Raw genomic sequence first — 25930 nt, 5'->3', positions numbered from 1 at the left:
TGATAAGTAGCATTAATAAGGTGCATTTGCGTTTCTAAAGTAAGTACAGCTGCAGAGAGAATTTCCTGTTGCAGAAATGTGTGAAGTGACACCAAAATCAGAAAAGAATCCTTTTTGAAATGAAAGCCTGCATATGTAAACAGTCTGCTGAAGGCAAGCTACATGATGATAAATTAGGCAAACACAATGGCTCTTTTTGGACATAGAACATACTTGGGGGGGCGGAAACAAAGTGTTAAGACCCTATTAGGTCATTGGCCCCCCCATGTTATCCTATCCAACCTTTGTCTCAGCCTGAATATGACACTGATGAGCCTGCAGAGTGCCCTTCCTCTCCTCTATATTTCTCACTGCTCTGTTCTCATCAGCCTGGTTAGGGACAATATGCATTTCCTTCACAGCACTGGACGGGAATAGCAAACCCAAGCATAACCCAAAATACAGATTCTTTTGTCAATCTGTGAAGAAGTAAGAAAGCAAAAAGCCCATTTAATTTCTGCCAGGATTACCACCTGATTTTTTGCCATTGTCACTTGTTTTTTTTTTTTAATTTCCTGGTTTAGTTTTCCCTTTTGCATCCTTAACTCTCCCCCAGATTTGTATGTAAGAGATGCCAGTTGGATTGTCTTTGTCTATGTGTAATTTCTCAACTCACTGCTGTGGTCTCTGTCCCTAAAGAGCAGGGCTAAGAGGGCAGAGCCCCCTCTTGTTGCTGAGGCAGGACTTTTACTGAGCTATCGTCTGTTGCCTGAATACAGATTATTTGAGGATGCTGGTTTTCTGATTACACTATCCTTTAAGACTGACTTCAGGTTGCATACCATAAGCGAGTATAGAGAATAAATATACAAAAGATGCAACCTCAGTAGGTCACAATGGTAAGCCTCTAACTTTTATCGAGAGCTGCCATTGTTAGATGTTAATGTGGACAAAGGAGGACTGTGAATGGTCTCAAAATATGATATGTGTTTCAAACACATTCTAGAACCCATGTAAAAATCTAAGTGTCACTAAAGCAGTTTGTACATTGTAGAGAATTTTAAAATGTAAAATAATAAATGTAGCTCCTGGATCTTAAATCTTTCTTGGTAAGTGTGTGATAATGAGAAACAACCCTAAATTCCATGACTTTCACTACATATTTAACTTTCAGGCTAAGAAATGGAAATGACATGTATAGAAGAATAAGAGCTATTGGACTGCCTTAAAACTATGGAATCTTGTGCAAATCACTTGCCTGACTGAGTTTCTGTTTCTCTAGGAAGGTGAAGAACAATCTGGTCTTTTGCCAAAGGCATCTTCTCTATAAGGGAAAACTAGGTAAAATGTGATGGATTAAATGCTTATTTTCTATGATGATGATGATGATGATTAGGAATTTTGGTTCTATGGAAGCCATAATAATAAGTTTTCTCTGATTACCTTTAATTTCAGGCCCAACTTGGGTTCACAGGTGATCAGTCATTCTGTACAACTTCACAAAGTCTCACATTGTCAGCCTTAACACAATTCTAATTCCAATAAATTGGGCAGAAATTCTTGCTCAGTCTAGACTCATGCTCACTACTTACATTTGAAAAACCATAACCAATCATGTTACAAACCACAAAAATCCTTTATAATGTATGGTTAACATTTTGTCTCTCTTTGGTGTGTCTGGAAATGATTGACCTGGCTTCAGACTATTTTCTCTGATGTCCTACAGCCTGAAATTTACTTGTTATCTTGGTTCAGTCAAACTCAAACTTCTTGGCTTATAGGACACCATAGTAAAGCCACAAGCTGAGCAAAAGCTTTTCCAGAATTCAGTAAGAAGCTCTATGAATACAGTCCCGTTACAAGAGCTGTATATGTATGTCTTTGTTGTTGTGTTTATATTTCCTAAAGGCTTGGAAATAAACACATTTAAAAAATCTGAGAGAATTCTGCATGGAAATAGTTTTTAGAGTGAATCTTTGTGGCATATGTAATATACAAAGGGGTGACAATTCCTAAGGTGGTCATCATACCTCGTGCTGAATTCTCTGCCTACATTTCCATATAAGCAATCTTATCAAGTAGCACTCTGGAATTACCACTGATGTCCACAGTTTCTTTTTAAAGCTGCGTCATGTCACAGTTTGGCTATGACATAGGAAATTTAGGTCCAATCCTAGGTATTGAAACTAGGTTAATAGTTGTAAACGTCTTCTTTGTTATTTCTCCCCCTTAGGGACCCCACACTTGGAAAGAACTAGAGCTTAGGGAGAAAAAAGAGGCTGTTTTTTCTAAACTTTTTCACTTTGGACATTTTTAAACATCCATAAAAGTAGGGAGAATATATAATGAACCCCCAAGCATTTATCACCCAGCTTCAATTACTAATATTTCAGTGTTTATTAAATGGCAGTTCATTTTCAGTTTTTTTTAAAAAACTCATTACATAAATGTCATTCAACATTTGAGATTTTAATAACCTGGGCAGCCTTATCTCAGGTGAATGTTCAATTTTCATGAACATATTTAATGTAAAGAGCGCTCACTACCAGTCTCTGAGCTCCAGGTTAAGTACTCCTGGACTGTATCTCTTATGCCACTATAATCTGTTCCTTAGGCTGCTTTTCTAAGTCTTAAGTCTTATGGCGTCAAGTTTTAAAATGATTCCAGACTATCGAAACCACCTCCCTCTTGGGAGAGCTTGTTCCCAAAACTGTCCCCGGAACAAAGCCATGTGACACTTCTAAATGGTACAATGATCTGTGTTGTGTAGGTGAAAATAATAATAATAATATAGGGCAGTATATTCCTCTTAAATGCCAAATAAAATGGTTTCCATTGTTACTTGGTTGAGGGAGAGCCTGGGAGGAGGCTATTGACCAGATTTTGTGGGCACCAGGCCCTGTAGGATACTTTACAGTCATTATGTCAGGCTTTGTAAGACTTGAGTCTGGGGCTTGCATTCTAATTAGCATTATGTCTGGTATTAATGGAAATGTCTGCTGCATCTCTGAGAATTATCAGGGTAAGAAGCTTTCCATTCCCAATATCTTCTTCCCTATATGAGGTAGATTAAGTCTGCAAAGAGAAGCACTTAGTGCCCCCAGAAAGGGAAGCACCATATAGTGTCTCTGATGTTAAGAAAAAGTTCATTTTCCTTGAATGGGTGCCTTACTAAGGAGCAGTTTGCTCTTCCCTGATCTCCACATTCCCTCCATTTCCAGAACAGACAGAGAACAAATAAAACGAGCTATTGCTCTTCTCAAATGCAGTATATTTGCGCTTATATGGTCTCCATTGGATCCAGCCCTTGGTTTACCCCTCTTTGGGGGGTTCCAGTCCACTAAGGAAGGCAGCTTGGGGTCCCAAAATTGGCCTAGACTCCGCAAGCGAGGCTGCCGAGGCGTTTGATAGAATGAACATTGTCAAGCTGTTCCTGTTTCTCTTGGGGAACTGCTAAAATGAGGCATTGCCTTTGAAGAGAATTTTCCAGAGGAAATAGCTCTGACTTCAACGAATTTGTGTTCCTCTTCCAGTAGAGTTAGGGAAAGCAGCTCATCCACAGCAGCGGTTGGAGAGCAAGGGAAAAGAGGTGGTGTGTCCCAGAAATTCTCCCCTCCAGAGAAAGGATTATCTGCACAGCAAAATGGTCCCACAGTATGCTGGATTCCTCCTGACTGGTGTCAGTTACGGCAGCATCTCAGCTTCCATAGTTTGTCAGATAGATATCCTTGCGTTAATCCTTCAGTAGATTAAATGCCCTGTCAATGCCTCAAATGTAGTAATTTATAAATTTCTTTAATAAAAGGGTAAATTTTCAGACGCTGCCACTCATCATCTATATATTTTAATGCTTATGAATATTTCCGTATAATTATATTTAATACTGTAAACGGTAAGTGCTGAATTTCCTTTGACCTATGGTGCAGTTAGATATATTACTAGATCAGGGCTCTCAATGAATCATTTTATGCACACGTATTGAGTTAATTGGTTATTTTTTTTCCTGCCTGTGTTTGTATGTAATATACTCTATAAGGGAAAGGAAATCAGCCTGCTTGCAGCTGAGTCTGGTAAAAGAGCAATTAGGTTCCATCAGAACAAACAGCTGTCAATAATGAGTTCTGAATTAAAATTACTAACTAAGAAAGGAATCTAGACATCTGCAGGAAATGTGAAAATATTTTTATAACCTAATAGCTGAGATCTGGACAGGGGTATCACTGAGTTTTCCCAGCTGTACCTGCAGTGTATTTTGAAATATTCCCAGACTGGAAGAATGCTGAAATTCATTGCGTAAACTAGGCTGCATTTTTTTTTTTTTAATGTTGGCTGCCTTTGAACAGTGTGTATTTTGACTTCACGTAATCAGCATCAAAACTTACTATTTCAAACTATTTTGCTGTGCCCCTGGTCATAAAATGAAGGTTACAAATAGTTCTGTTTTCTTTGTATTGTGTCTTTCCAATCGGGGTTCTACTGCTTGGATATTTTTCTTTCTGTCTTAGGAAAAATACTTTTGGGTCTTATTACACAGTATCTGATTTGCTTGTATCGAGGTTGTTTCTTACAAAGAAAACTTGCCTGGTGGGCCTCTGGCGTCTGAGTTTTATTACAAGATAATTCTGTATGTTTGCACATATCTGAAGATAGTAAAATATTTGGTCTTTGAAAAAAAAGCAAGCCTTACATTTTTTAAAGCAACCTTTGCAGTCTCTCCTTTAAAGGCATTGAAGTTCTAAGTCAGTTCGCTCAAAAAATCTATATGAGTGAAAGATTAAGATTTTTAAAAAATTTATATGTGTGTATATATAAGCATACATAAATATACAACATGCATGGATAATTAGGAATATATTTGTACACTTTTTTGCCCTCATTTACTTGTAAAAATTTTAGAATAGGAGTTTCTCTATATTCTTGTTACCCAAAGTATGGCCTGTGGTCCAGCAGCATCAGCATCACTTTGGAGCTTTTTGGAAATGCACAATCTTGGCTTCCACTCCAAACCTACTGAATTGGAATCTCTGGGGCAGAGCCCAGGAATCTGTGTTTTAACACTGCGTAGGAATGTGCACAGGTCACTTGGATGGACAAATAATACATAAATGCCTGGTGGGACATTGCCTGGTGATTGATACATAGAGGAGGAATCTCATTTTGTATTTATTGAATTGAGTCATTGAATATTATCTTTGGTGTCACAGTCTTGTGACTGTGTTTTCCATCTTCTGGTGTTACCCTGCATGAGAGGCAAACTCTATCCTTGCTACTCCCATCCTCAAACATGACCAATGTGTCATTCTAAATACACTGCATACTACTTCTCATTAAGTAGTCATCATGTATGAATACTACACTTACTGAAAGTCATCCATCTATCTGAAACAGCACTGACATCAGTATAACTAGTTAACCCCTAGCCAGGTGCACAAAGATCTATTTTGACAGTACTTCAAAAGCCACTTAATTCATTTCTCTTTGGGTAGCTGAATAGAGTAGGGGATCTAATGTTTCATGAATAAAGAACAATTTCAGGCACAGCATATCTCTTTTAGACCAACCTTCTTGCAGCCTAAATTGATAGAAGTGTGGACCTTGGGTCCATCTGGGGAGCACTAAAGAAAACTGTCATCTGTCTTCAATAAAACTCCATTGCTGGGAGCACAAGTCTGAGAAAGTGGAGATGGACCCAAGTCTCAGCTCTGCTAGTGACAGCCACGTGATCTTGTCAAATTCCTAACCTGCCTAGGTCTCGGTTTCCTCTTTCAAAAATTTAAGTATGCAGATAAGTTGGAAGAGGCAGTGAGTAGTACTGATTCATTAATTCAGAAACCTGTGAGTTTAAGAAGCCAGATCAGGCTCCTGGGGACGCCAACACAAAGGCCTGTTGAAGGTCTGCTGGGTGGTCTAAACAGGTGAAGCAGGCCCTGTGTCGGAGAGTAGGTAAATTGGTTGTACTGACACAGATCCTCACTGCCTTGCAAAAGCTTGTGGGAGTCAAACGAAAAGACCAAAGAAAACATAGGGCGCCCAATTTGTAACCCCTGATTTAGAGCCTTCGGAACGATTGGACCATTTATGTTTAGATACAGATAATCGCATTTTTAAAAAGCGAAAACACAAACCAAACCCCCCAAAATGTTACCCTTGTGGGAAACATTGATATACTTTTCAGGACAATCAAAATAAAGTTGATAAAGTTTGAATATCTTCCAAATACCTTCCAGTGGCTCTTCTGTTTGACTCTGCTTAACCAGAGTCGGGAATAATAGCATTTATGTTGCTAATGTGAGCCTGCTGTGTGGACTGAACAGGTTGTTCACATTGTAGTCTACTTGATTATTAGTTGCTTTGAGCTGAGTAGTACACAACCTGTGAAGCTTGACTTGACCGGCCTGGTTAATGGTTGTATCCACTTTTAAAATGTGGATAGTTTTGTGTCATTCCAAACAGAATTTAGAATATGAACTGAACTATTTGGCCATTTACAAAGAAAATCTCTGTGAAAATGGTTTAGTTCCTTATACTTTCATAAAAATCATTCACTTGACCTCTTTCAGATTCAAGTCAACTACCAATTATCAGAGCCAGCTGAGTCTGTTTCTGTCTATGCCTAATGGCCTACTCTAGCCATGGGAAAGTAAGACCCAATATGGCATATTCAGGTGTTCTTTATGTAAACATATTAGCCTTCTCATTTGTGTTGAGCATCACATTTTAAGAATAATAGGTAATGTCTTTGGCAGGTAATGTTGGGACAGAGCCAAGATCATATGGAAGTCTTTGGAGGATTTTTGATTGAGGCAACATATTTGGGGGAAAAAAACAGATTAGGCACATGTGGATTTTGGTTTTTGTAGGCTTATTCTTTTTAAGAAATCCTCTTTCACCTGTAATGGAAAAGTGAAATGCCCTGAGGGAATATGACTGGGTGGGTCAGCCTTGGCATCTCAAAATTCTAGACTAGCATCCTTATGAGGTCAGTTGCTCCATGCTTAGTCTTAGTCTCTGCTTCTTCTCTGTTGATGAAGTGTAAACTTTTGATCATCAGAGGATGCCATCCAAGAGTGTAATGCACTTTTTCTTTCTAGAGTGATCAAGGTTCTGAGTTATTTCATGCTAACTTTTGCTTATTCTAACTCTTTAGTAAGCAGTCTCCTCTCTATGATATCTATATCTATATCCATCGTATCTGTATCCCCCTACTTTCTGAAACATACTCCTTAAAAGCCGGCACCAGATGGCAGGACCAAGTCCAGTCTGCAGGGAGCTGTCAACATCACCCAGACTTCTCCTGAGAATCCATCTCTGGGCAATATTCCCAAGCTACAGTGAATGGGGTTCCATCTTCTCTCTCTACCTCTGTTCAGCCTCAACTGCTTATTGATCTTTAATATTTTTACAATAGTAACATTTTATCCATTATTTTATATTTCTTTTTAATTCTATTATTACATGAGTATGTTATCCTTGCCAAAAAAAATTGAACACTTCAACTAAAGTGAAAGTCCCCCCTTAACATGACCATCACCAATTCCATTCTACACTGAGGTAACTATTTTTATAATTTGTGCATCTTTGCAGATGGATCAAGTTCTGTGCATCAACATGTGTGCATATAAGCATATATAATCTTTTAGGCATATAGCCTATGTTTAATAGCATGGCTATTTAAATTGCATTTCAATGACAATTTTTTCAAAAATATTTTTTAATTTTTATTTTATAATATGTAAAAGTGAATAAGGCAGATGAATATTTCTCTTAAGGAAATCTGTATAATTTCTCTGATCATCTTAGGTAAAAGAGACACCAAAATATGTAATACAAAATACTTATGGGTCAGTTTTTTTTCAAGAGCTCTAAATATTCTAGAGATGCCCAGCATAGCAGCATATTAAGTTAAACGTTAATTTTTAACAAAAAAAGGAAAGAAGAATTTCAAAACAGCAGCCATATCAGGATCACATCACAGTTTTATAAGGATAGTCATCTGATTAATCTTATAAACCACAGTCATAAAACTCAATCCATTCTCATAGATGTGCTTATTTAATATACTTGCTGTTCATAAATGCCATTCTTCTTATAGCTGAACTATAATATCCAATCAAATTATAAGCTGATATATGTACAAAATGCTCACCATGAATTTTGGTCCATATTTTACTGTCTTTGTACCCAACTAAATGATCTGTAAATTCTCCTAATTATATTGTCTTTCTTTGCCAGATCATTGAAGTATCAGTAAAGGGTCAGAATTGAAACTCCACCAGATTAATCAGAAAAGCCAACTTTTAAGCACATCTCCAGAATGATTTTAGCAAAAAAATAGCCCCCTTATGCCTCTTAATTTTTTTCCTTTTGCACATTACTACCGTATCGCATCACGGGACATTAAGTATATTTCAACTCATGGGACTAACTCAATCATGTTTTTAGAAATTGAAAACAAATGTTGTAACTGGATGAATGATAATATTGAAGTAATAACAATTTCCTAGTAGGCATCCTTGTTTAATGGATGGCATAGTCTTTCAGCTTGTAAACACTGAATTGTCTATCACTCACTGAAATAGTTTTTTTTTTTAAAGGCAAAAGTTTGGCAATAATTTGGTTTGCTTTAGTGGAATCATTGTCCTCACTGGAGGGTAACTTGGAAAGTTGGTTTTACTTCAGGGATAACAGGGACCAACCTAATGCTAGACTTGATTTAAAAGTGCTGTCGTCTTCCCTTTTTGCTGGAATTTTCTGGAACATGATAAATGTACTGAGTTGTGCTGGCCTCAGCCTGAAGCACAGGGTTATGCACTCTTTTTTTTTTTTTTCTTTTAAGGCTATTTAGAAAAATCTGTCTCTGTGCTTGGCAACTACTCCGACAGAAAGCAGATAAAAATAAGGGTGGTTTATCAGTTTTGCTGTTCTTATCATGTTTCAGGTTGAAGGCTGTTGAAATGATGAAAAACAAACAAAACTAAATAGGGTTCCGTCATTATCTCTGCTCTGGGGAGCTGAGTTTTTCAGGATCAAAGAAAAATGCATTTGCTTTTAGAACTACAATCTTTCATTTTGAGAAGTACACTGCACTCAGATACTGATGGGGGAAAAAATGAGTAAATTGAAGAAGGAAGTAAAATATGTGCTGCTATGGGAACTTGGAAATTTGAACAAAAGTAGGCTGGCATACTTTTAAAAGCTCTGAATTTTCACTTTTCAATTTCTTGAGAAAAAAGTAGTGCCTGAGGTTTGTTATTTCTGAGCGACTGGAGTAAAGCATAAGCACAGTTTGTTTTCATCTCATCAACTTTTAAGAACTACCTTTATCTCTATAAACATGGATCAAAGGAATATTCCCATGCTGGGGGCTTTGGAGAATGTTCTGTGTATATCATTGATCCAAGAAAGGGCTTAATATTTTTAAACTTATATTTTTAAATTTTGCAACTTAAGTTGAGCATCTTCGATTTCCCTCGCATGGATAGCACCACGGGAAATTGCCAAACGCAGTAGAGACAAGCAAGCTTCTTGTCCTTCTCCTCATGGAGATTATCAACTGGCATAAAGATAATAACCAGAAAACACAAATCAAGTAAGGCAGTTGCTGATAAACAGGTGTAAATTGTCACTCCAAGAAGGAGTAAATCAAGAGAGGCTTGATCGAGGATGCAGCGTGTGAGGTGAGTCTTGAAGCAAGATAGATATCAACAGATGGACATGAGAAAGAGGAGGAAGGACCTGCATAAGCAAAGGCCCAGAGGTGGGAAAGCTTAAAATATGTTCGATTTGCCTAGAGCTGAGGGAAAGCTATGACTCTTGTAATAAAAGTAGTACCTGAGAACCATGCAGTTTTAAAGGTGAGACCAGTGCCTAAGACACATATAAATGAGAGTTTTGAACCTCTGAGTTAAAGAGAAAACCCACAAGTACGTGGGGGTAAAATTTCTATTAAAAGACCAAAAATCAAACTGACCTATGACTTCTTCAAAATACAAAGGATGATCATGGAGCAATATATTTAGAGTTTGAGGAGATAATATTGGAGTCCTATAATCCTGCACGTAACCAAGTTGTTGGTCCTGTGTAAAGGCAAATCAACAAGGAATTTCTCAGATATACAAGGCATCAGAAATAGTGCTATCCATGCATATTTTATATGAAATGTTATTCAAAGACGTATTCCAGCAAACTAATAGATGTGTCAAAATAAAGAACTCAAGAATAGATGAGCCATACCATAAAGGTAAACTATGAACAAGTAAAACAGAATTATTTTGATTAATTTCTATTAATATGGTTATACATTTAATCAAAGTCATAAACAATCCTTAAAATGGAAGATAAATATGTGAAACATGCCCTTTTTCCCTCATTGTCTTCCATCCACCCTGGCTGTCTTTTAGTTACTCAAATATGCCAAGCTATTTTCCATTCCAGGGCCTTTCCTTGGGATATTCTGTCTCCTCTAAAACCTTTCCACCCTTCTTCACCCAACAAACAGTTCTTTGCCCTTTAGGAATTGTAATAGTCCACTAGGGCTGCCTTAACAAAGTACCACAGATGGAGTGACTTAAACAATAGAAATTTATTGTCACAGTTCGGGAGGCCAGAAGTCCAAGATTAAAGTGCTGTCAGGATTGCTTTCTGGTGAGACCACTCTTCTTAGCTTAAGATGGCTGCTTTCTAGCTGTGTCCTCACCTGGACTTTCCTCTGTCCATGTGCACAGAGAGAGAGCTCTCTGGTGTCTCTTCTATTCTTACAAGGTCACCAGTCCTACTGGATTAGGGCCCTACCGTTATGACCTCATTTAACTTTACTTACCTCCCTAAAGACCCTGTCTCTGAATACAGGCACATTAGGGATTAGGGCTTCCACAGAAGCTTAAGGAGATGCAATGAAGCCATAATGGGAATCAATTTAAACGACACTTCCTCAAAGGTGCTCTGCTAGTATCCTGCACATTTACCTCACAGCATTCGTTGAGATTTATAATTACATGAGTATTTACTATCTAATTCCTCCACTAAAGCATAATCTCCATGAGGAAAGGGTCGTGTTTATTTTGCTCACCACTTCCCTGATGTCACAGCTCGTGATAGGCACTCAGTTAATATCTGTGGGATAATATCCTGAGGAGTCTTATTGGAAAGAGTATATAGCAAATGTAGGTAAAGAGGAAAGTAATGAGCACTTTGTTGTCTGCCCCTGGGTGGTGGGAATGGATGAGTTAAGATAGCCAGTGTGTGCTGGTGACGCGTAACAACCAGCTCTTCGGGCGGGGTGGGGCACAGGGGAGTAGTATTTGCCTGTTACCTTGGTGTAGGTACTTCAATGGCTGATTTCAAGCTACAAATGTGATATCACTGAAAGGAAAGCTGGGGAGACATACTCAGTAGCACACCGTTATATAATATTTTCACCTCAAGAGCATCAATGTAAAATAATGAAGAAGCAATGTGTTTTGAGTATTACCTTTATTTTTAATATATTTTTAAGCAAAATTTATGCAAATTACAACAGGTTTTTTCAGCTTCTGCACACCATTGCTAGGTAGTTGAATAAAATTGTAGAGGTTGAAGGCACAGAAATTTATAATTGTTGTGCGGGACAAGAGGCAAAAACAGTCCACACTGACTCTTAAATTTTAGACCTGAATATCAAGGAGAGGGCGAGTGGGAAGAGCAGATTTGAGTGGACAAGATGCTGATTAACCTTGGAATCTGTTTATTTCTAGAGAAACTTGAGGGCAGTTTGAAATATAGGTCTCCACGTGTGCTCAAAGAAAGGGCTATCAATTTAGGAATCATTTATTTGAAGATTATTGCTGAAGCATGAAGGGGAATGTGAGAAAGGAGGGCAGAACTTTGGGGACATTATCCACATTTTGGGGGCTGGCAGAGGTATGTAAATCAGAGAAAGAAATACAGATGGAAAAATCCAGAGAGGCAGGAGGGTAATCAGCACAGAGATCAAAGTAAAATGACATTACTTACTAAGGCAAATTAAGAGGTGCCAGTAGATTTCCAAAGATGACATTTAGAGTTCATCTTTGATTCTGGTTTCCAACTGGATGGAAATTTTACCATCATGGAGTCAATGGAACCATTACACATGAGTCATACTTCTTTTTGGCTAATTTCATGTGCCACGTGTTTTGGGTTATTTTGTGTTGGAGATCGTTATAAAATCTCCTCCATTTCTACCATCGACCCTAAGGGAGCTATCTGATGTTTCCCGTACTCCCTCAATCAGTGTCATAGAAACCAAGGAAGAAAGGCTTTTCAAGGAACCTGCATTAGGGATAGTTAAACACTACTGAAGGAATGTTGTAGAGGAGCGGGCCATAGGAAACCCACTATATTTGGCAATTGTTGTTGACCCAAATGGCAGAAAGCAGTGTAAGCAATAATGGTGCCATGGAACGTGATACTAATGATTAGCCTCTCAGAACCTGCATTTGAGTCCTTGTTTGGCCATTTACCTTTGGCCGTGTGACTTCAGGACAGTTGCCAAATGTTATGAATCATAGAAGGGAAAGGAAGCTGACAGACATTTGCTGAGTGCCTCCTGGGCACAAAGCACTGTGGTGAGAAGGAGCTTTACTGCCATCTCATTTACCATGACATTATATATGAAAGCAGAAAGTTCCTCAAAGTAAGGCATTATTTATTGGAAATATGGGATGAAAAGGGAGAGCAGCTTGAGGGGATCCATTAAAAGCAAAATTCGAAAAGCCTAACCTCAAATGATCCTGCTGTGATGCTATCATATTTTCCCAGGGTTCACAATGCCTGTTCCTTGTTGTCAATTCAGGGGTAGAATTTTAAAATGGAGTTCATCCTTACAAAGTAACTGCCTCTTCCTTTATGTTTGCAAAGTACTCGGTACATTTAATTCAGCCTTAAGACTTACTAGATAATTAACTGGAGTTAATTATCACTATCACAATTTAAGAAAAATGGGAAAACAACGAAGAAGTTAAGTAACTCTAAGACACCCAGCCATTGGCATCTGGAAAAAGCATCTTGAACCTCATGGTCTGCTTCAAGCTGAGAGACACCTCTAACATTTAAAGCCACCAGGAACTCTTCATCCTAGAGAAGAGGTGACACAGAAGTTCCCAGGGTCCGCGCCTTCACCATCTTCCATAGACACAGCAAGAGTGGGCGGTTCACAGTATTTTGTGTTTTGCAGAGGAAAAATAGGTTTTGCACAAGTGATAGTCTCTCTTCTTCTGTTTCTTTTCTTCCGACAATTCATGGTTTAAACTCAGGCAAATATTTGATTTTTCTTTTCTCCCTCCCTCATTTTTTAGGGGAAAAAATTCATTACCACGATGAAGAGGTTGATAATTATTTGGATCTAGAGTTATTCCTACCAATTTTGCAAGATTCTGTGCTATCTTTCTGCAAGAATAAAAAGCATGAATCATCCGGACATTGGAAGTGGTCCTTGCCACATATTTCGAGAAAATATTCCTGCCATTATCTAGAATTGACTTCATATGTAGGGCTCAGCTGTAAGGCTTACAAGTGTGGTTTCCACTAGGAATTGCATGAAGGTGGATCCAGCTAGCAGCAGCACACCATTAGGATGAAGACAGTTTAGAAAGATAACACAGAAAAAGGAAAAAAGATGTTACTCGTAGTCTTAGAACCTATCAAAGTGGGGCCTGCCTTCCATTTCCAGGTCAAGTTTTACTCAGTTTCTTTTAATTATAATGCGATAACGTATCAGGAGAGCAAGACATGGAGACTACTCAAAGCATTGTCCTGTCTTTCTATTCCATATCAAAGACTTTGTGGAGCAGTCTTCAGGTATTCTCTGCATTATTCTGAACCTTGGTCAAATGTGGGATTTCTTTCACTGACTGAAGAGTCCCGCTCCCTCAGTAGGTTTACCGAACCAAGATGGGCTGCTCCTTACGTAAGCCCTCTCATGCTTATCACTAATTCATTCATTTATTTCACCAGCACCATTGAACCCTGACTGCATGCTTCGTGCAGGGCACACAAAGATAACAGAAAATGCAGTTCCTGCTCCCAAGATATATTCTATTATTTGTGGGTGACGGCCCTACCAGACTAATTAAGAATATGATGTGACTGGAACTGTAATAGAGTGATATTTAAGATACCAGGGGATCTGGGACAGAGGATGATTAATCTCCCCTGGGGAGGCGAGAGAGTAGGAGGGTGAGGAGTGTCAGGGAAAACTTGCCATCTCACAGGTTTCTTTAGTAGAACAAACTAAACAAAATGGGACTTTGTGGATCTCAGTTCATCAAGGGTCTAATTGTTTTGTGCTTAGGAATATGCTATCATTTCTAAGACTGCCCCTGAAGGCTTCTGCGTTATATCTCAATGTCATGTTGCTCTGTGGTTTAAAAACCTTGAATGGAGTCTTAGAATCAGTATCCAGAGGCTTTCTGATTGGATACTGACAGTCATTTCTTATGTCTGACAGGACATAAAAAAGTAAGCAATTTTTAAATAGCAGTTATATCATATTTGCACTTAACCTGGTCTACAAACCTCAGGGCTCCTGTCTGGAAGCTGGATTTGATCTATAGTACTCAGTAGTTAACTAAAGGTATTATTTTGTTACAAAATACCACCTTGCAGTCACTTGACACTAGAGAGAAATTACCATTTCAGTTGAGTCAGGCACCCTACTGCTCGTTAAACGCATTCATTTAGAGTTCTAGTACATTCTTTGCCCAAGTGCCTCACTAGGCCTATGAAAAGCTTCACATGTAGCTCCCAGAGCCAGCAGTCTGATTGCAAAAGCCATTCCTCTCTTTTGCTATTCTAGCCTCCTGAATTCCCCATCCTTCCTGTCCTTCAAGTCCTGGTTCAAATGCCAAATCATCTACAAAACCAACACGTCCTTTTTTCCCTTCTATTATAAAGAGTTGTGTAAGGTATGATCTCCATTAATAGACTTTGAGCTCTTTAAAGGTAGGATCTAAGTCATCTTTAATGTTGTCTCCCCTATGTTACTTAGCGAAGTACTTCATTTTCATTATGCAGAGAGATAGATATATTAATGGACAGATGGACAAATAAATGAACACATAGATATACAAATGATAGGAAACAAGGGCATATAGCGAATGAAGGAGGCTGCCTTTGCTTGGTGTCTAAGGGTGATATATACCTCTTCCTGTTGATTACATGTTTTCCGGACGAATAAACATCCATGATCAGGAGGAGAAAAACATTTTGGGTTCAGCCATACTTGACACATAAATGAACTCAGCCTAAAGGGTTTGATAAAATAAGAGATAAACAAGGCTTATCTTGAGATTTAAGAACACAGATGTGTTATTTTGTTAGTATTCTTTTCAACACTCGAGGGAATTCCAGTGCTTCAACCACCTCACTCTGTAATCCAGTTTACCAAATTAGATTGTCTCCTTGAGACGGCAGATCTTGTCTTTGTGCTTTGTTGGCTTTCTCACCTCTTCTTCTTTGAATCGGTTTCCACCAACTGGAAAATGACCCATAAGTCCAGAAGTAATGGAGTTTAAAAAATACCTCGGAGCTTCTTCAGTAACAAAGATTGAGGCTTTTATTTCCCCACACAGAATACTTGAATTTCACCTGGAATTTCAAAATACACTCAACTCTGGAAGAAAAGAGAGTAAAAACAAAACACACACACACTCTCTAGTGATTGCTTTTTATTAAGAATTTCTTTCCGTTGAGAATACTCTGCACTATTTTTAGTGTGCAACAACATTTTAATATTTTAATTATATACTTCCCGCTAGATTGGCTTTAGAACTTCCTTGCTGAGTTTTAGAATATGAATTGTTTCAAGTTGAGTGATTTACTCTATTTTTTTTGTAAATTGAACTAAAATAGACTGAGATGGTTTACAAAAAGGTATAGCCTAGTTATATCTTGACCAATTTTGTGAATATCTTCTGATATAAGCAGCCTAAATGTTTGTGATTCTTTTCATAACGGGTTCAAAATATTGTCTACTTTGTGTTATGTGAGCAAGGAGCAGAGTAATTACAGATTTAATATTTTTGCATTTTGAAACCCAGCTAATTTTACTTGGTATTTTGTTCCCTACCCTCTGGTTATGATGACTTGATAATACTGTTGGCTTTAGGGTGCTCCAAAATCATCACAATAACTAGAATTAATGAGTTTAAAACCTAGCTAATAAGAATAATGAAGAGAATTTGATTATGTATTGGTGTTCTGATAGATTTATTTGGACTTTTCTTTTCTCTTTGTTTTCCTTGTAGTGCGGGAGTTGGCCGGACTGGTTGTTTCATCGTCATAGATGCCATGCTAGAAAGAATAAAGCATGAAAAAACTGTAGATATTTATGGCCATGTAACTTTAATGAGAGCCCAGAGGAATTACATGGTTCAAACAGAAGACCAATACATCTTTATCCACGATGCACTGTTAGAAGCAGTGACTTGTGGAAATACCGAAGTGCCAGCTAGAAACTTGTATGCCTACATTCAGAAGCTGACACAAATAGAAACAGGAGAGAATGTCACAGGAATGGAGCTCGAATTTAAGGTATGATATTGGATGTGATAGGATAATTCAGGAGCAAGTCATTCTAGGATTGTCTTTGAGTAGTGGCTTTACTTTCTTAACCTTTCAAATTTCTGAAGTTGCAAGATTCACTTGGTCTTCTCCTCAGATATCTGACTTTCTTTCTCTTTCCCTTTTCTGTCCTTTGCTTCCTAACAACACCTTGAGCTCTTTTGCAGTCTAATTTAAATTGAGAGATCATATTCTGAGAACTTAGGACTTAAAAAGTCAGTAGGCAATGTGGAGTCACTAGGTAGAAGTGAAAAGCACTGTAGTTTGAAGAGTCATTTGCTTTAAACAAAAGCTTTGTATCTAAAGAGGAAATCTTGGGTACGTTGCATTTAAACCGTAGGCTAAAATTATCTCTGTTGGATTTTTCTTTTTTTTCTGTTCAACAGCGTTTAGCCAGTTCTAAAGCTCACACCTCAAGATTCATCAGTGCCAATCTTCCATGTAATAAATTCAAAAATCGCCTTGTTAATATTATGCCATATGAATCCACAAGGGTATGCCTGCAGCCTATCCGAGGAGTGGAAGGATCTGATTACATCAATGCCAGTTTTATTGATGGATACAGGTATGTACCCTTCTCCTCTGACAGCCCAAAGCCTTGATATTTACATGTGCCCTAGTTTCATAGCGGAATGAATTTCATCTCAAATCAAAACATTTTCTTTCTGCCTAGGTCAGCATTCAGCCCCTTGGTGCTTATTGTTTATTATTTTGGATAAGCATAAGAAGCAGCAGTCATGGAGTACTTTAATCTGGCCTTCTGCACTCTTCTTTTAGATTTAGATATGGAAGGAGTTAATAAAGAAGCTGTTTTGCACCACATTTCATATATTTAATAGATTGTGTAAGAGTCATTTCTACAAAATGAAGCTGCACAACTCAGTGTTTAAGTGATTTGTGTGACACATGAAATTGAGCTATTAGCATTGCACTAAAATTTAAATAATAATGATAAAGACATACATCATCATATTAACAAAGCAATTTCTTTTGCAAAGTCCCCCGTATATATTAAATGTTCTTATTTAATTACACAGTCTCAACAGGAATTTACTGCAATCCCATTAATAAGTTTTCAGTTTTTATTACTGGATTTGATGTTTACATATCAAGTGTGAACCTTCGCATGTTCTATGATTACTTTAATGTGCTGTGTCATTCTCTGTAATTCAGACAACAGAAAGCCTACATCGCTACCCAGGGGCCCTTAGCAGAGACCACGGAAGACTTCTGGCGGATGCTCTGGGAACATAATTCCACCATCGTAGTGATGCTCACCAAGCTGCGTGAGATGGGCAGAGTGAGTGTCTCCTCATAAGACAGTCACTCCATGGAGAAATGAGGATTTCATTGTAATAACCCAAGTACCAGCATCATTTCTTTGAAATGCAGAGTGCTCCTGCATTTCATGCTCTGGGCCATTCATTTCTGTGTGTTGGTTTGAACTTGCCAAACCGTATCAAGTTCTTTAGTTTGTGTCTTTTGAAGAAAGAGCTAGTACTTGGTTTCCAGTGAAGCGCAATCATAGAAACAGATAAGTAAGCAGATGCCCCTGTTTGACTTATGCCCTGGCTCTCAGCATATTCTTATTTAGCAAAAGTGCCATCATTTCTCTATATGAGGCAACTTGACGTTCTCTCCTCCCTGAAGCAAATTCTTACTTGCCCACCTTCTACCCCCATGGAATAAAATGTTGGAAATTTATGTAGTTATTCTAAGGATATAATCTGGTAACCTCAAATCTACTTTTAAAAAATGTTTATTCTGAAAAATACATAAATAGTCTTACAGACGCCTGAGAACCTACTGCTTAGACTCAATAGATTACAAGCATTTTGCCATATTTGCTTGAGATATTTTCTGTCTCTCTTCTTTGTATAAATTTAATGGTGGAGATGCATCTAAAGTTCAACTTCTGGAACCCAAGGAGAGAGCAAAAAATACCGAACTAAGAAAGTAACTTGACTATTCCAATTTGGCTGCTGCCTCTATACAAGGCTTAGCCAACTTGTTAAAACTGCCTGGGCTCCAGTTTCCTCAGCTAACAAGGGAGATTGGACCAGATCATTCCAGAGGCTTCTTTCTGCATTCGCCCTTGGTGGTTCTCTTCATTCCAAACCACTGTGGCAGAAGTCTACTGTGGTGGTGCAATGCATGATTGACATAGCCTGCATTATGTCCAAGGACTGATGTAATTATTTGGATAACTTGTAGGTGTGAAGATGCTTACTCTATTCAGTTCAAGTTGGAGTATTCATTTCAACAAATGTGTATTAAGCACCTGCTATAGGCCAAGTCCTGTGCTTGATACCATGGGCAAATATTGAACCACATGATTCCCCTGTCCTCAGAGAACTTAGGATTTCAAAGAGAAAGTGTGTCATATGCAATTGTAATTGCCTTGAATTTTGAAATTTTATTACTGAGAAAAAATTAAATATATTGATAGGCAGATGATAGACAAAGTTTATTTACATTTTGTATAGTTTGACATTAGTCTTCTGTCCTTCTAGGAGAAATGTCACCAATACTGGCCAGCAGAACGATCTGCAAGATACCAGTACTTTGTTGTAGATCCCATGGCTGAGTACAACATGCCACAGTATATCCTAAGAGAATTCAAGGTCACAGATGCCAGGGTAAGTTGCCACAGTCTTATATTCTTAACTGTTAGCTGAAAAGTAGTCTCACATGCATCTCTGGGAGAAACATTTGCCAAGTGACTATACTCCAAAAGAGAAAGAAATTACCCATCCTGGAAGACTGTTTTTTTATATATATGTAAGAGTAACTTTTCCTCTGTCTGGCAAGTGTTCTCACAAACCCATGCTTGGCTTCCATTCAAACATAACATCTGGCAGCCCAACTTTGGGGATGCGCTTGGTAAGCGTGTGTGCCAGGAAGCATTTCCTGATTGGTTGGCTATGCTTACATTCACCTTCTCAGTTCATTCTCTTTGGGCTTTTGTGACTTCTTCATTACTTGAGGCTGTAAATATGTTGTTGTTTTGCAAAGCCCTTTAGGTCATGTGGGCTTGGAGGTTAATTTGGTATGATTTTAAAACTGCAGAGCAAATGGCATTCTTCAGAAGAATCTGACAAGCTTTGCACATTCTAATTTGATTCCTGGCATGGTTTATTCCTCGGTGTGCTAATGTGTCTGTCCATGAGAGCTGTGCACCCACGACCCTTGTTGGCTAATTTTCATTCTGCATTTTTTATCTAGATTGCTGAGTCCAAGGTTCAGGCCTGATGTAAGATGTTCTGTGCATAAACTTTAATATCCTTGCCTTTGGCCACTTTCAAACCGTGATTACAAATACATCTTAAGAGAGAGCAGGGTCAGCCCAAAGCCCTGCTTTTGTTTTTGGCACTGTCACAGCGGGTGGGTTGAATCAATCCAGGGTAGAGCTATGTAATTGATGCATTGTTTTTTCTGGAAAGCAGCTTTCTCAACCAGTGCTCATGTTTAGAGATCGTCGGCTAATCCCCAAAGCTGAGCCCTGGCTATTGACCCAAAGTGAAGGAGAAATTGGTTAGCAGGTTGGTTGACCCAGGTGACAGACCTGTTAATCCCAGAAACTCTGAAGCCCTAACTACTCTGAAAGTGACTATACTCAAGGCAGCAGTTAAATCTGTAGGTCTTGTTTTGAGCTGCCCAAACAAGCATGCCTTGGTGACCTGTCCCATTGTTTAAAAAAATCATGCCCTTTCAGAATTTGAAGCTAGGTATGTGAGTGAAAATCTTAAGTGCCTTCCAAGCAAACTCACCAAGCATTTCTGATGATAAAGAGTAGGAGCCAGGCTCCACAAATGGCAGAGACAACTTCTTTACTATTCCTCTCTTGCCCAAATTAAATCTGATCAAAATAAGCAAAAGAAACATTTAAGCAGGAACTTGTTTGCATGTTTTAAAATAAATAAATGAATAAATAAAAGCCTCCCTGTGATTGTACAATTTTCTTAGCTACCATAACATTTGCTGTTTTTGCTCCTGGTGTGTTTCTAATATCAACTTCCCAGTTTGGAAAGCAAGTTGGTACTTGAGAATACAGTATTGTTAAACAGATAACCTTTAAATGGAGTCAGGTGGTCTCTTCTCCAAATAGTAAGGATTTGTGCACATGACCTCTTCTTGCTATTAAAGACACTGTGGTCAGAAATGAAATCCCCAGGACATTCAGAGGACAAATAAGCAGTACCTTGCCTCTGGCTTCCCTTCCTGTGTTTTCCAAACCTTTTTCAGAAACAGGAAAGTATATCGTGCTTCCGTGATAACCACCCGCAAATTAGCTGTGGGGCCAAGCAGTTATTTACATATTCTTCAGTATTCTTACAGAACTGATGTGGTCTTCCTGTTTTATCTCCATCCCCAATGATGCCAGTCAGGAAATACCCTGTTCCTGTGGAAACCACCAGACTTGTTGATGTGTACCCATCTTGAGTTGAGTCATCCCCTCTTCTCAATATGCCTGAGAAAGACTGAGTCTCTATCTACTTAGCCAGAATCTTGAGAACATGCTCACCTGTATCCAAAAGAACTTTAATATGGAAAGAGATGTTACAAAAATGGGAAAGAGGAACAAGTTGAGGCATTAACTGGGAGCAGGGCCTTTTCTAATGGGATCAGTCCTTCTAAGTTTGGAATTTGGATGTTCTCTCTCTCTGTTGATTCAGGGGAGAAAGTTGATGGCATGATTGTTATTCCTACTTCTGTAGACAGAAGGTCCCTTCTGCTTTTGTTGTGTTTCCAAAAACACTGTAAAATCCTAGAAAGAATCAGAAGCACTTTAGTATCTTCTTTTCAAACCATTTATACTTCATGAGTCAGAAAAATTTTGCCCAATCACTTTAGAAGGACTCCTCTTGCATCTGGCTTGTCTTCCTTCTGCCTTTTCGTTTGTCTGTGTTAAAGGCCCCATAGACTCCTTAATTCCTATGGTCAACCAGGAAGAGTCCTTTTTCAGAATAGAGCATTCATTTGCTCATAATCTCTTTGATCTCCTTGAAGGATGCCTCACTTTTTGCTCAACAGCATAATCAGTCACATGACACATGCTGCATACCCTGCCATGGTTAGAAATTGTATGCTTCTGAGACGTCGGGCATCCAGGTTAACAACAGCCACTCAATTTGTGTCAGATCATTTCAATGTCACTATTTGCCATTTGACAATGCTAGAAGTAAGCAAGCACAACAGATGTGAAGTTATGGTGATGATAGCAAAATCTCTGGTCTGGATGACATGCCTAGATGTTCTTTTCAATGTTAAGAAGTCATTGGATTCATAAATCTTTGAAATAGAGTATATATGTTCCACTTTGGTTTTGAAGGCAAACTTTGGGTCTCAGAGCATTCACTAATATGGGAGCTAGATGGCTCTTTACTACATGAGAACCTGGGTTTTTAACTGGGTGTTTTGAGAGTAGGTAAATTTGCCATTTAAATATCTGTGAAGGTAGACAGTGTTAATAGCAGATATGACATGAATGTGACTAAATTTCTGGTTAAACCATGTTTCTTTCTCTTCCCTTTTTTTTTCTTTTTGGAAAAAAATCATGCTTGCTGTTATGGTTTGTGCACTGGCTAAATCTTACTGGCATCCTTCCATGTGGCTGGCTATGTGGCTTTCTCTCTAAAGGACGGTCAGTCCCGAACAGTGAGGCAGTTCCAGTTCACTGACTGGCCAGAGCAAGGAGTGCCAAAGTCCGGAGAAGGGTTTATTGACTTCATCGGCCAAGTCCATAAAACAAAAGAGCAGTTTGGCCAAGATGGACCCATTTCAGTCCATTGCAGGTGAGTTAAGAATCAGGAATGTTGAGTTGCCATTTCTGATTAATGTGAAGATAACTTTAAAAATATGTATTGTTGTCTGGTCATTGTCGGTATGAACTTATTGTACTGCATATGCGTAATTGAAATTTTGTTCTCAGACATGTATTGTAAAAGCTAGAGCAAGGACTCATTTCTATTTCTTTCCATAAAATGAAAATAACTGGAGGAAGATTTTTATCCCCAAATTTTACCTCTTGTAACAAAAAACCAAACTGTGTTTTTCCTTTCCTATTTTACATTGGGAGGAACTGTTGGTACATCCTCTAACGATAATTTGTTCAGTTAATCATTTCTTAGGTGTTTTGCTTTTGTAGCATTACCCTGATAACCAACTTTCTGTATCTTTCCCTGTGTTTGTCTTCTTGAGAAAACCATAAATAGTTATCAGGCCTTAATGACAATACTAATTCTTGCCAGTCGATAAGTGATTAGAATGGTACCTCAGTTAAAATTGCAATTTGCTTGAAAATCGTTGCTATATCAGAAAATGAAGCACCTTCAAGTTAATTATTTTCAATAGTTTCCACAGCATTTTATAATTCAAGTCATTGAAGTTAATAGAAACAGCAAGTAAACGGTTCAGAAAGGACACTCACTGTATATTTAATGCTTTTGGAAGTTGCCATGCAAGAACCTTCCAGCAAAAGGAATGCACTTAATTTTATTTATTTATTTTAGGAACTTGAAGTCTCAGTCCCTAATCTCTTTATGGTCAAAGTCTTGAGAGAATTTATTAAAAAATTTATTTTGCTTAAAAAATGAAAATCCCCCAAACTATAGTTCTTAGCAACATGAGAAACAGGGTCTAAAATAGGAGAAATATTAGCCTTGGACTTCGTGATATCTGAGTTCTAATTTCACTTCTGTCATCATGTAGCTCTATGACAGCAGGGAAATTTCTCTGAACCTCAGTTATCTTAGTTGATCTCTAAGATCCTTTCTAGCACACTCTGTTTCCCAGGCAATTTAAATATATGTGAATGTAGAAACAGACTTCATATTATATGAGAAACAGAGCTTATTTATACACATTGGCTTTGTGTTGAGTTATCCAAAATCCTTTGCTCTAGACAACCAAAGAGCATGTAGTAATGACACATGGGCTCAAATATTCCAACAAAGTGGATGGTATATGTTGGACTTGAATTACCAGGGTATTCTCCTTAATTTCCCACATAATTTGCCCAAATGCTAATTCAAACTTTTCCAGTATAAGCTATAAAGAAAAGAATATATTTCATATGTATTTTTAACTTTAGGCATTCCCATAAATATAAGTACATAAGTGTGTGTGTGTGTGTGTGTGTGTGTGTGTGTATGCATGCATGTTACTTCTCGTTGCTTTTGTCATCGCAAAATGATTTAAACACTCTTTTACTATAAGTGTTATAGCATGTTAGTCACATATCTTATATGTATATCTTAAAGATCTCCAGATATTTTATCTTTCTGGGAATATCCTAAAAATACCACTTATTTTATTTATAACTTATTAAACTAACATGATAAAGTCAATCAATTCAAAAGTCATAAGTCCAATGTCTGTTATTGTCTTGAAAGCACCTAGTAGAAATCCAGAAACCCTATATTTTGTTACTTTTGAGCAATCAAATCAAGGTAAGATAGACTGTGGAGTACCTGGACCATTCAAAAAGATCATAAATCACAGTCTCTTGGGATTAAGAGAGATTTTCAAGGTTGAAAGGGACCTTCAAGGTCATCTACTCCATCTTAACAGAGAGCCTTGGCTGCTCCCGGACATTCTCAGCCTCTTGGTAAGGACTGCCAGTGGCTTTTGAAGCCTCACTTAACATTTGTGTTTGAACTCTTCAGAAAACCCAGTTTATAAAGGGACACGCTATTTATATATGCCTGTCAGCTACATCCCCAAGTAAATGAATCCATCCATTTTCTACAGCCTGTACCCTAGCGTTACACATGCTGTTTAATTAGCATCCAAAAATGTAGGAATTTTTCAGATTATTCACTCTTCTCCTCATTACCTAACCTTCCAGATGCTTTCCTACTTCTTAAGAGCACAAAAGCTATGAATTAATTTTCTTCTCTTGCTTCAGTAAAGATTCTGGAATTATCATAAAACAATAAAGAAAACAGAGAAACTCAAAAACTCGCTAACATGGTAGAAGGAATCCTGAAGTTTTAGCTCCTGAACATCTAAAAATAGTAGATAACCATATAGTTCAGTGGCTCTTAAACATTTTTTTTAAGCTGAGAGACCCTTTTGAGAATCTGTTGAAAGTTATGCGTTTCGGGAAACAGAACATATACACTTACACAATCCATTTATAGAAGATATTCATAGACGCTTCTGAAGACTGAATGAGGATCCCAGATCAAAAACCTGTTATAAATAAATAAGAAGGTATGGAAACTATTCAAATCTAGACATTATTTTTGATACGAGGAAACAGGTTCTATATGTCTAGGTGATGGGACATCCTGAACAGATTTGAAAGTGGCTACAAGAAGTGAATAATACACTAGAAAACTTGGAGATGCCCCATTTATCTCACTTTATCTGAACTATTTCATACTTTAAAAATATTGCGCAGGCAAAGTCTACAATTTCAGGATCTGCATAAAGAGTATTAACCTATACTTTATTTACCTTTCCTTTTATCCATTTATTTGACGATATTTATGTTTCCTAGGCCTTTCCAAAATGGTGTCTAATCCCAGCTAAGTCATTTTATTTTATAAGATTTAATCCTGATTACTCCACATTCATCCTCACATGTTACCATGACACATTATCCCAAGAGTAATCATTTCATGAACCCAACACCACATTTTCCTGAACATTGCTGTGGAGGAACCTGATGTCAGATGGCAGCTGGTGGACATATGTTCACCTTCAAGCAAATGTGGCCAAGACTGTGAGTATCTCATCCAATAACATTGCCTTTGTTATTGTGATAGCGCGGGCGTTGGAAGAACTGGAGTCTTCATAACACTAAGCATTGTTCTGGAAAGAATGAGATATGAAGGAGTTGTAGATATCTTCCAGACTGTCAAAATGTTAAGAACACAACGACCGGCCATGGTACAGACAGAGGTGAGAAAAATCTCCATGAGTTTGTCACATCTCAAGAGCCAAACAGTAGATTTTATTAACCAAGACCTCCTAGATTCTGGAGACTCTCAACATCAGAGACAAAATATAGGAAAATACTGCAGGAAAAGTATTAAATTGTTTAATATTTTTGAACTTCTTTTTTCCCTTCTTTAAATGGGAATAACAATGTCCATGTCTTAGAGTTGATTTGGAAGTTCTGTGAGATTATATAGATATTATATATTAGGTTGAACTATGTTAAATTGTCACCATTTAACCCTTTTTGGCCTATGAAAATGGCAATTCCATAGAATTCATTATATCAATATTTATATGATATATATTGCACATATTTATATACAAATGTATATAAAAAGCACAATGCCTGATACATAATAGACCCTCAGCCCATTTTTCTGCTCCATTCCCTTTCTGTATGCCTGGGTGTTAGACATCAACTGCT

The 25930-nt window shown here is 37.9% G+C and overlaps 1 protein-coding gene across 25 annotated transcripts in view; it reads left to right on the top strand.

Annotated features, from left to right (window-relative positions):
• Positions 1 to 25930, top strand: part of PTPRD (protein tyrosine phosphatase receptor type D) — a 2080413-nt gene that overhangs the window by 2049852 nt on the left and 4631 nt on the right. For all 25 annotated transcript variants that reach the window (XM_070495512.1, XM_070495506.1, XM_070495510.1 and 22 more), the window contains 6 exons: positions 16242 to 16527; positions 16944 to 17122; positions 17731 to 17857; positions 19071 to 19196; positions 22198 to 22352; positions 25332 to 25467. In XM_070495512.1, coding sequence (XP_070351613.1) covers positions 16242 to 16527; positions 16944 to 17122; positions 17731 to 17857; positions 19071 to 19196; positions 22198 to 22352; positions 25332 to 25467 — 1009 coding nt within the window. The remainder of the gene's footprint in view (positions 1 to 16241; positions 16528 to 16943; positions 17123 to 17730; positions 17858 to 19070; positions 19197 to 22197; positions 22353 to 25331; positions 25468 to 25930) is intronic.

This window comes from Equus asinus, chromosome 23 (assembly GCF_041296235.1).
Source record: "Equus asinus isolate D_3611 breed Donkey chromosome 23, EquAss-T2T_v2, whole genome shotgun sequence".
In the NCBI taxonomy this organism is placed as follows: domain Eukaryota; kingdom Metazoa; phylum Chordata; class Mammalia; order Perissodactyla; family Equidae; genus Equus; species Equus asinus.
Note: the sequence above shows the minus strand (reverse complement) of the source record. Positions and strands in the feature narration are given on the sequence as shown.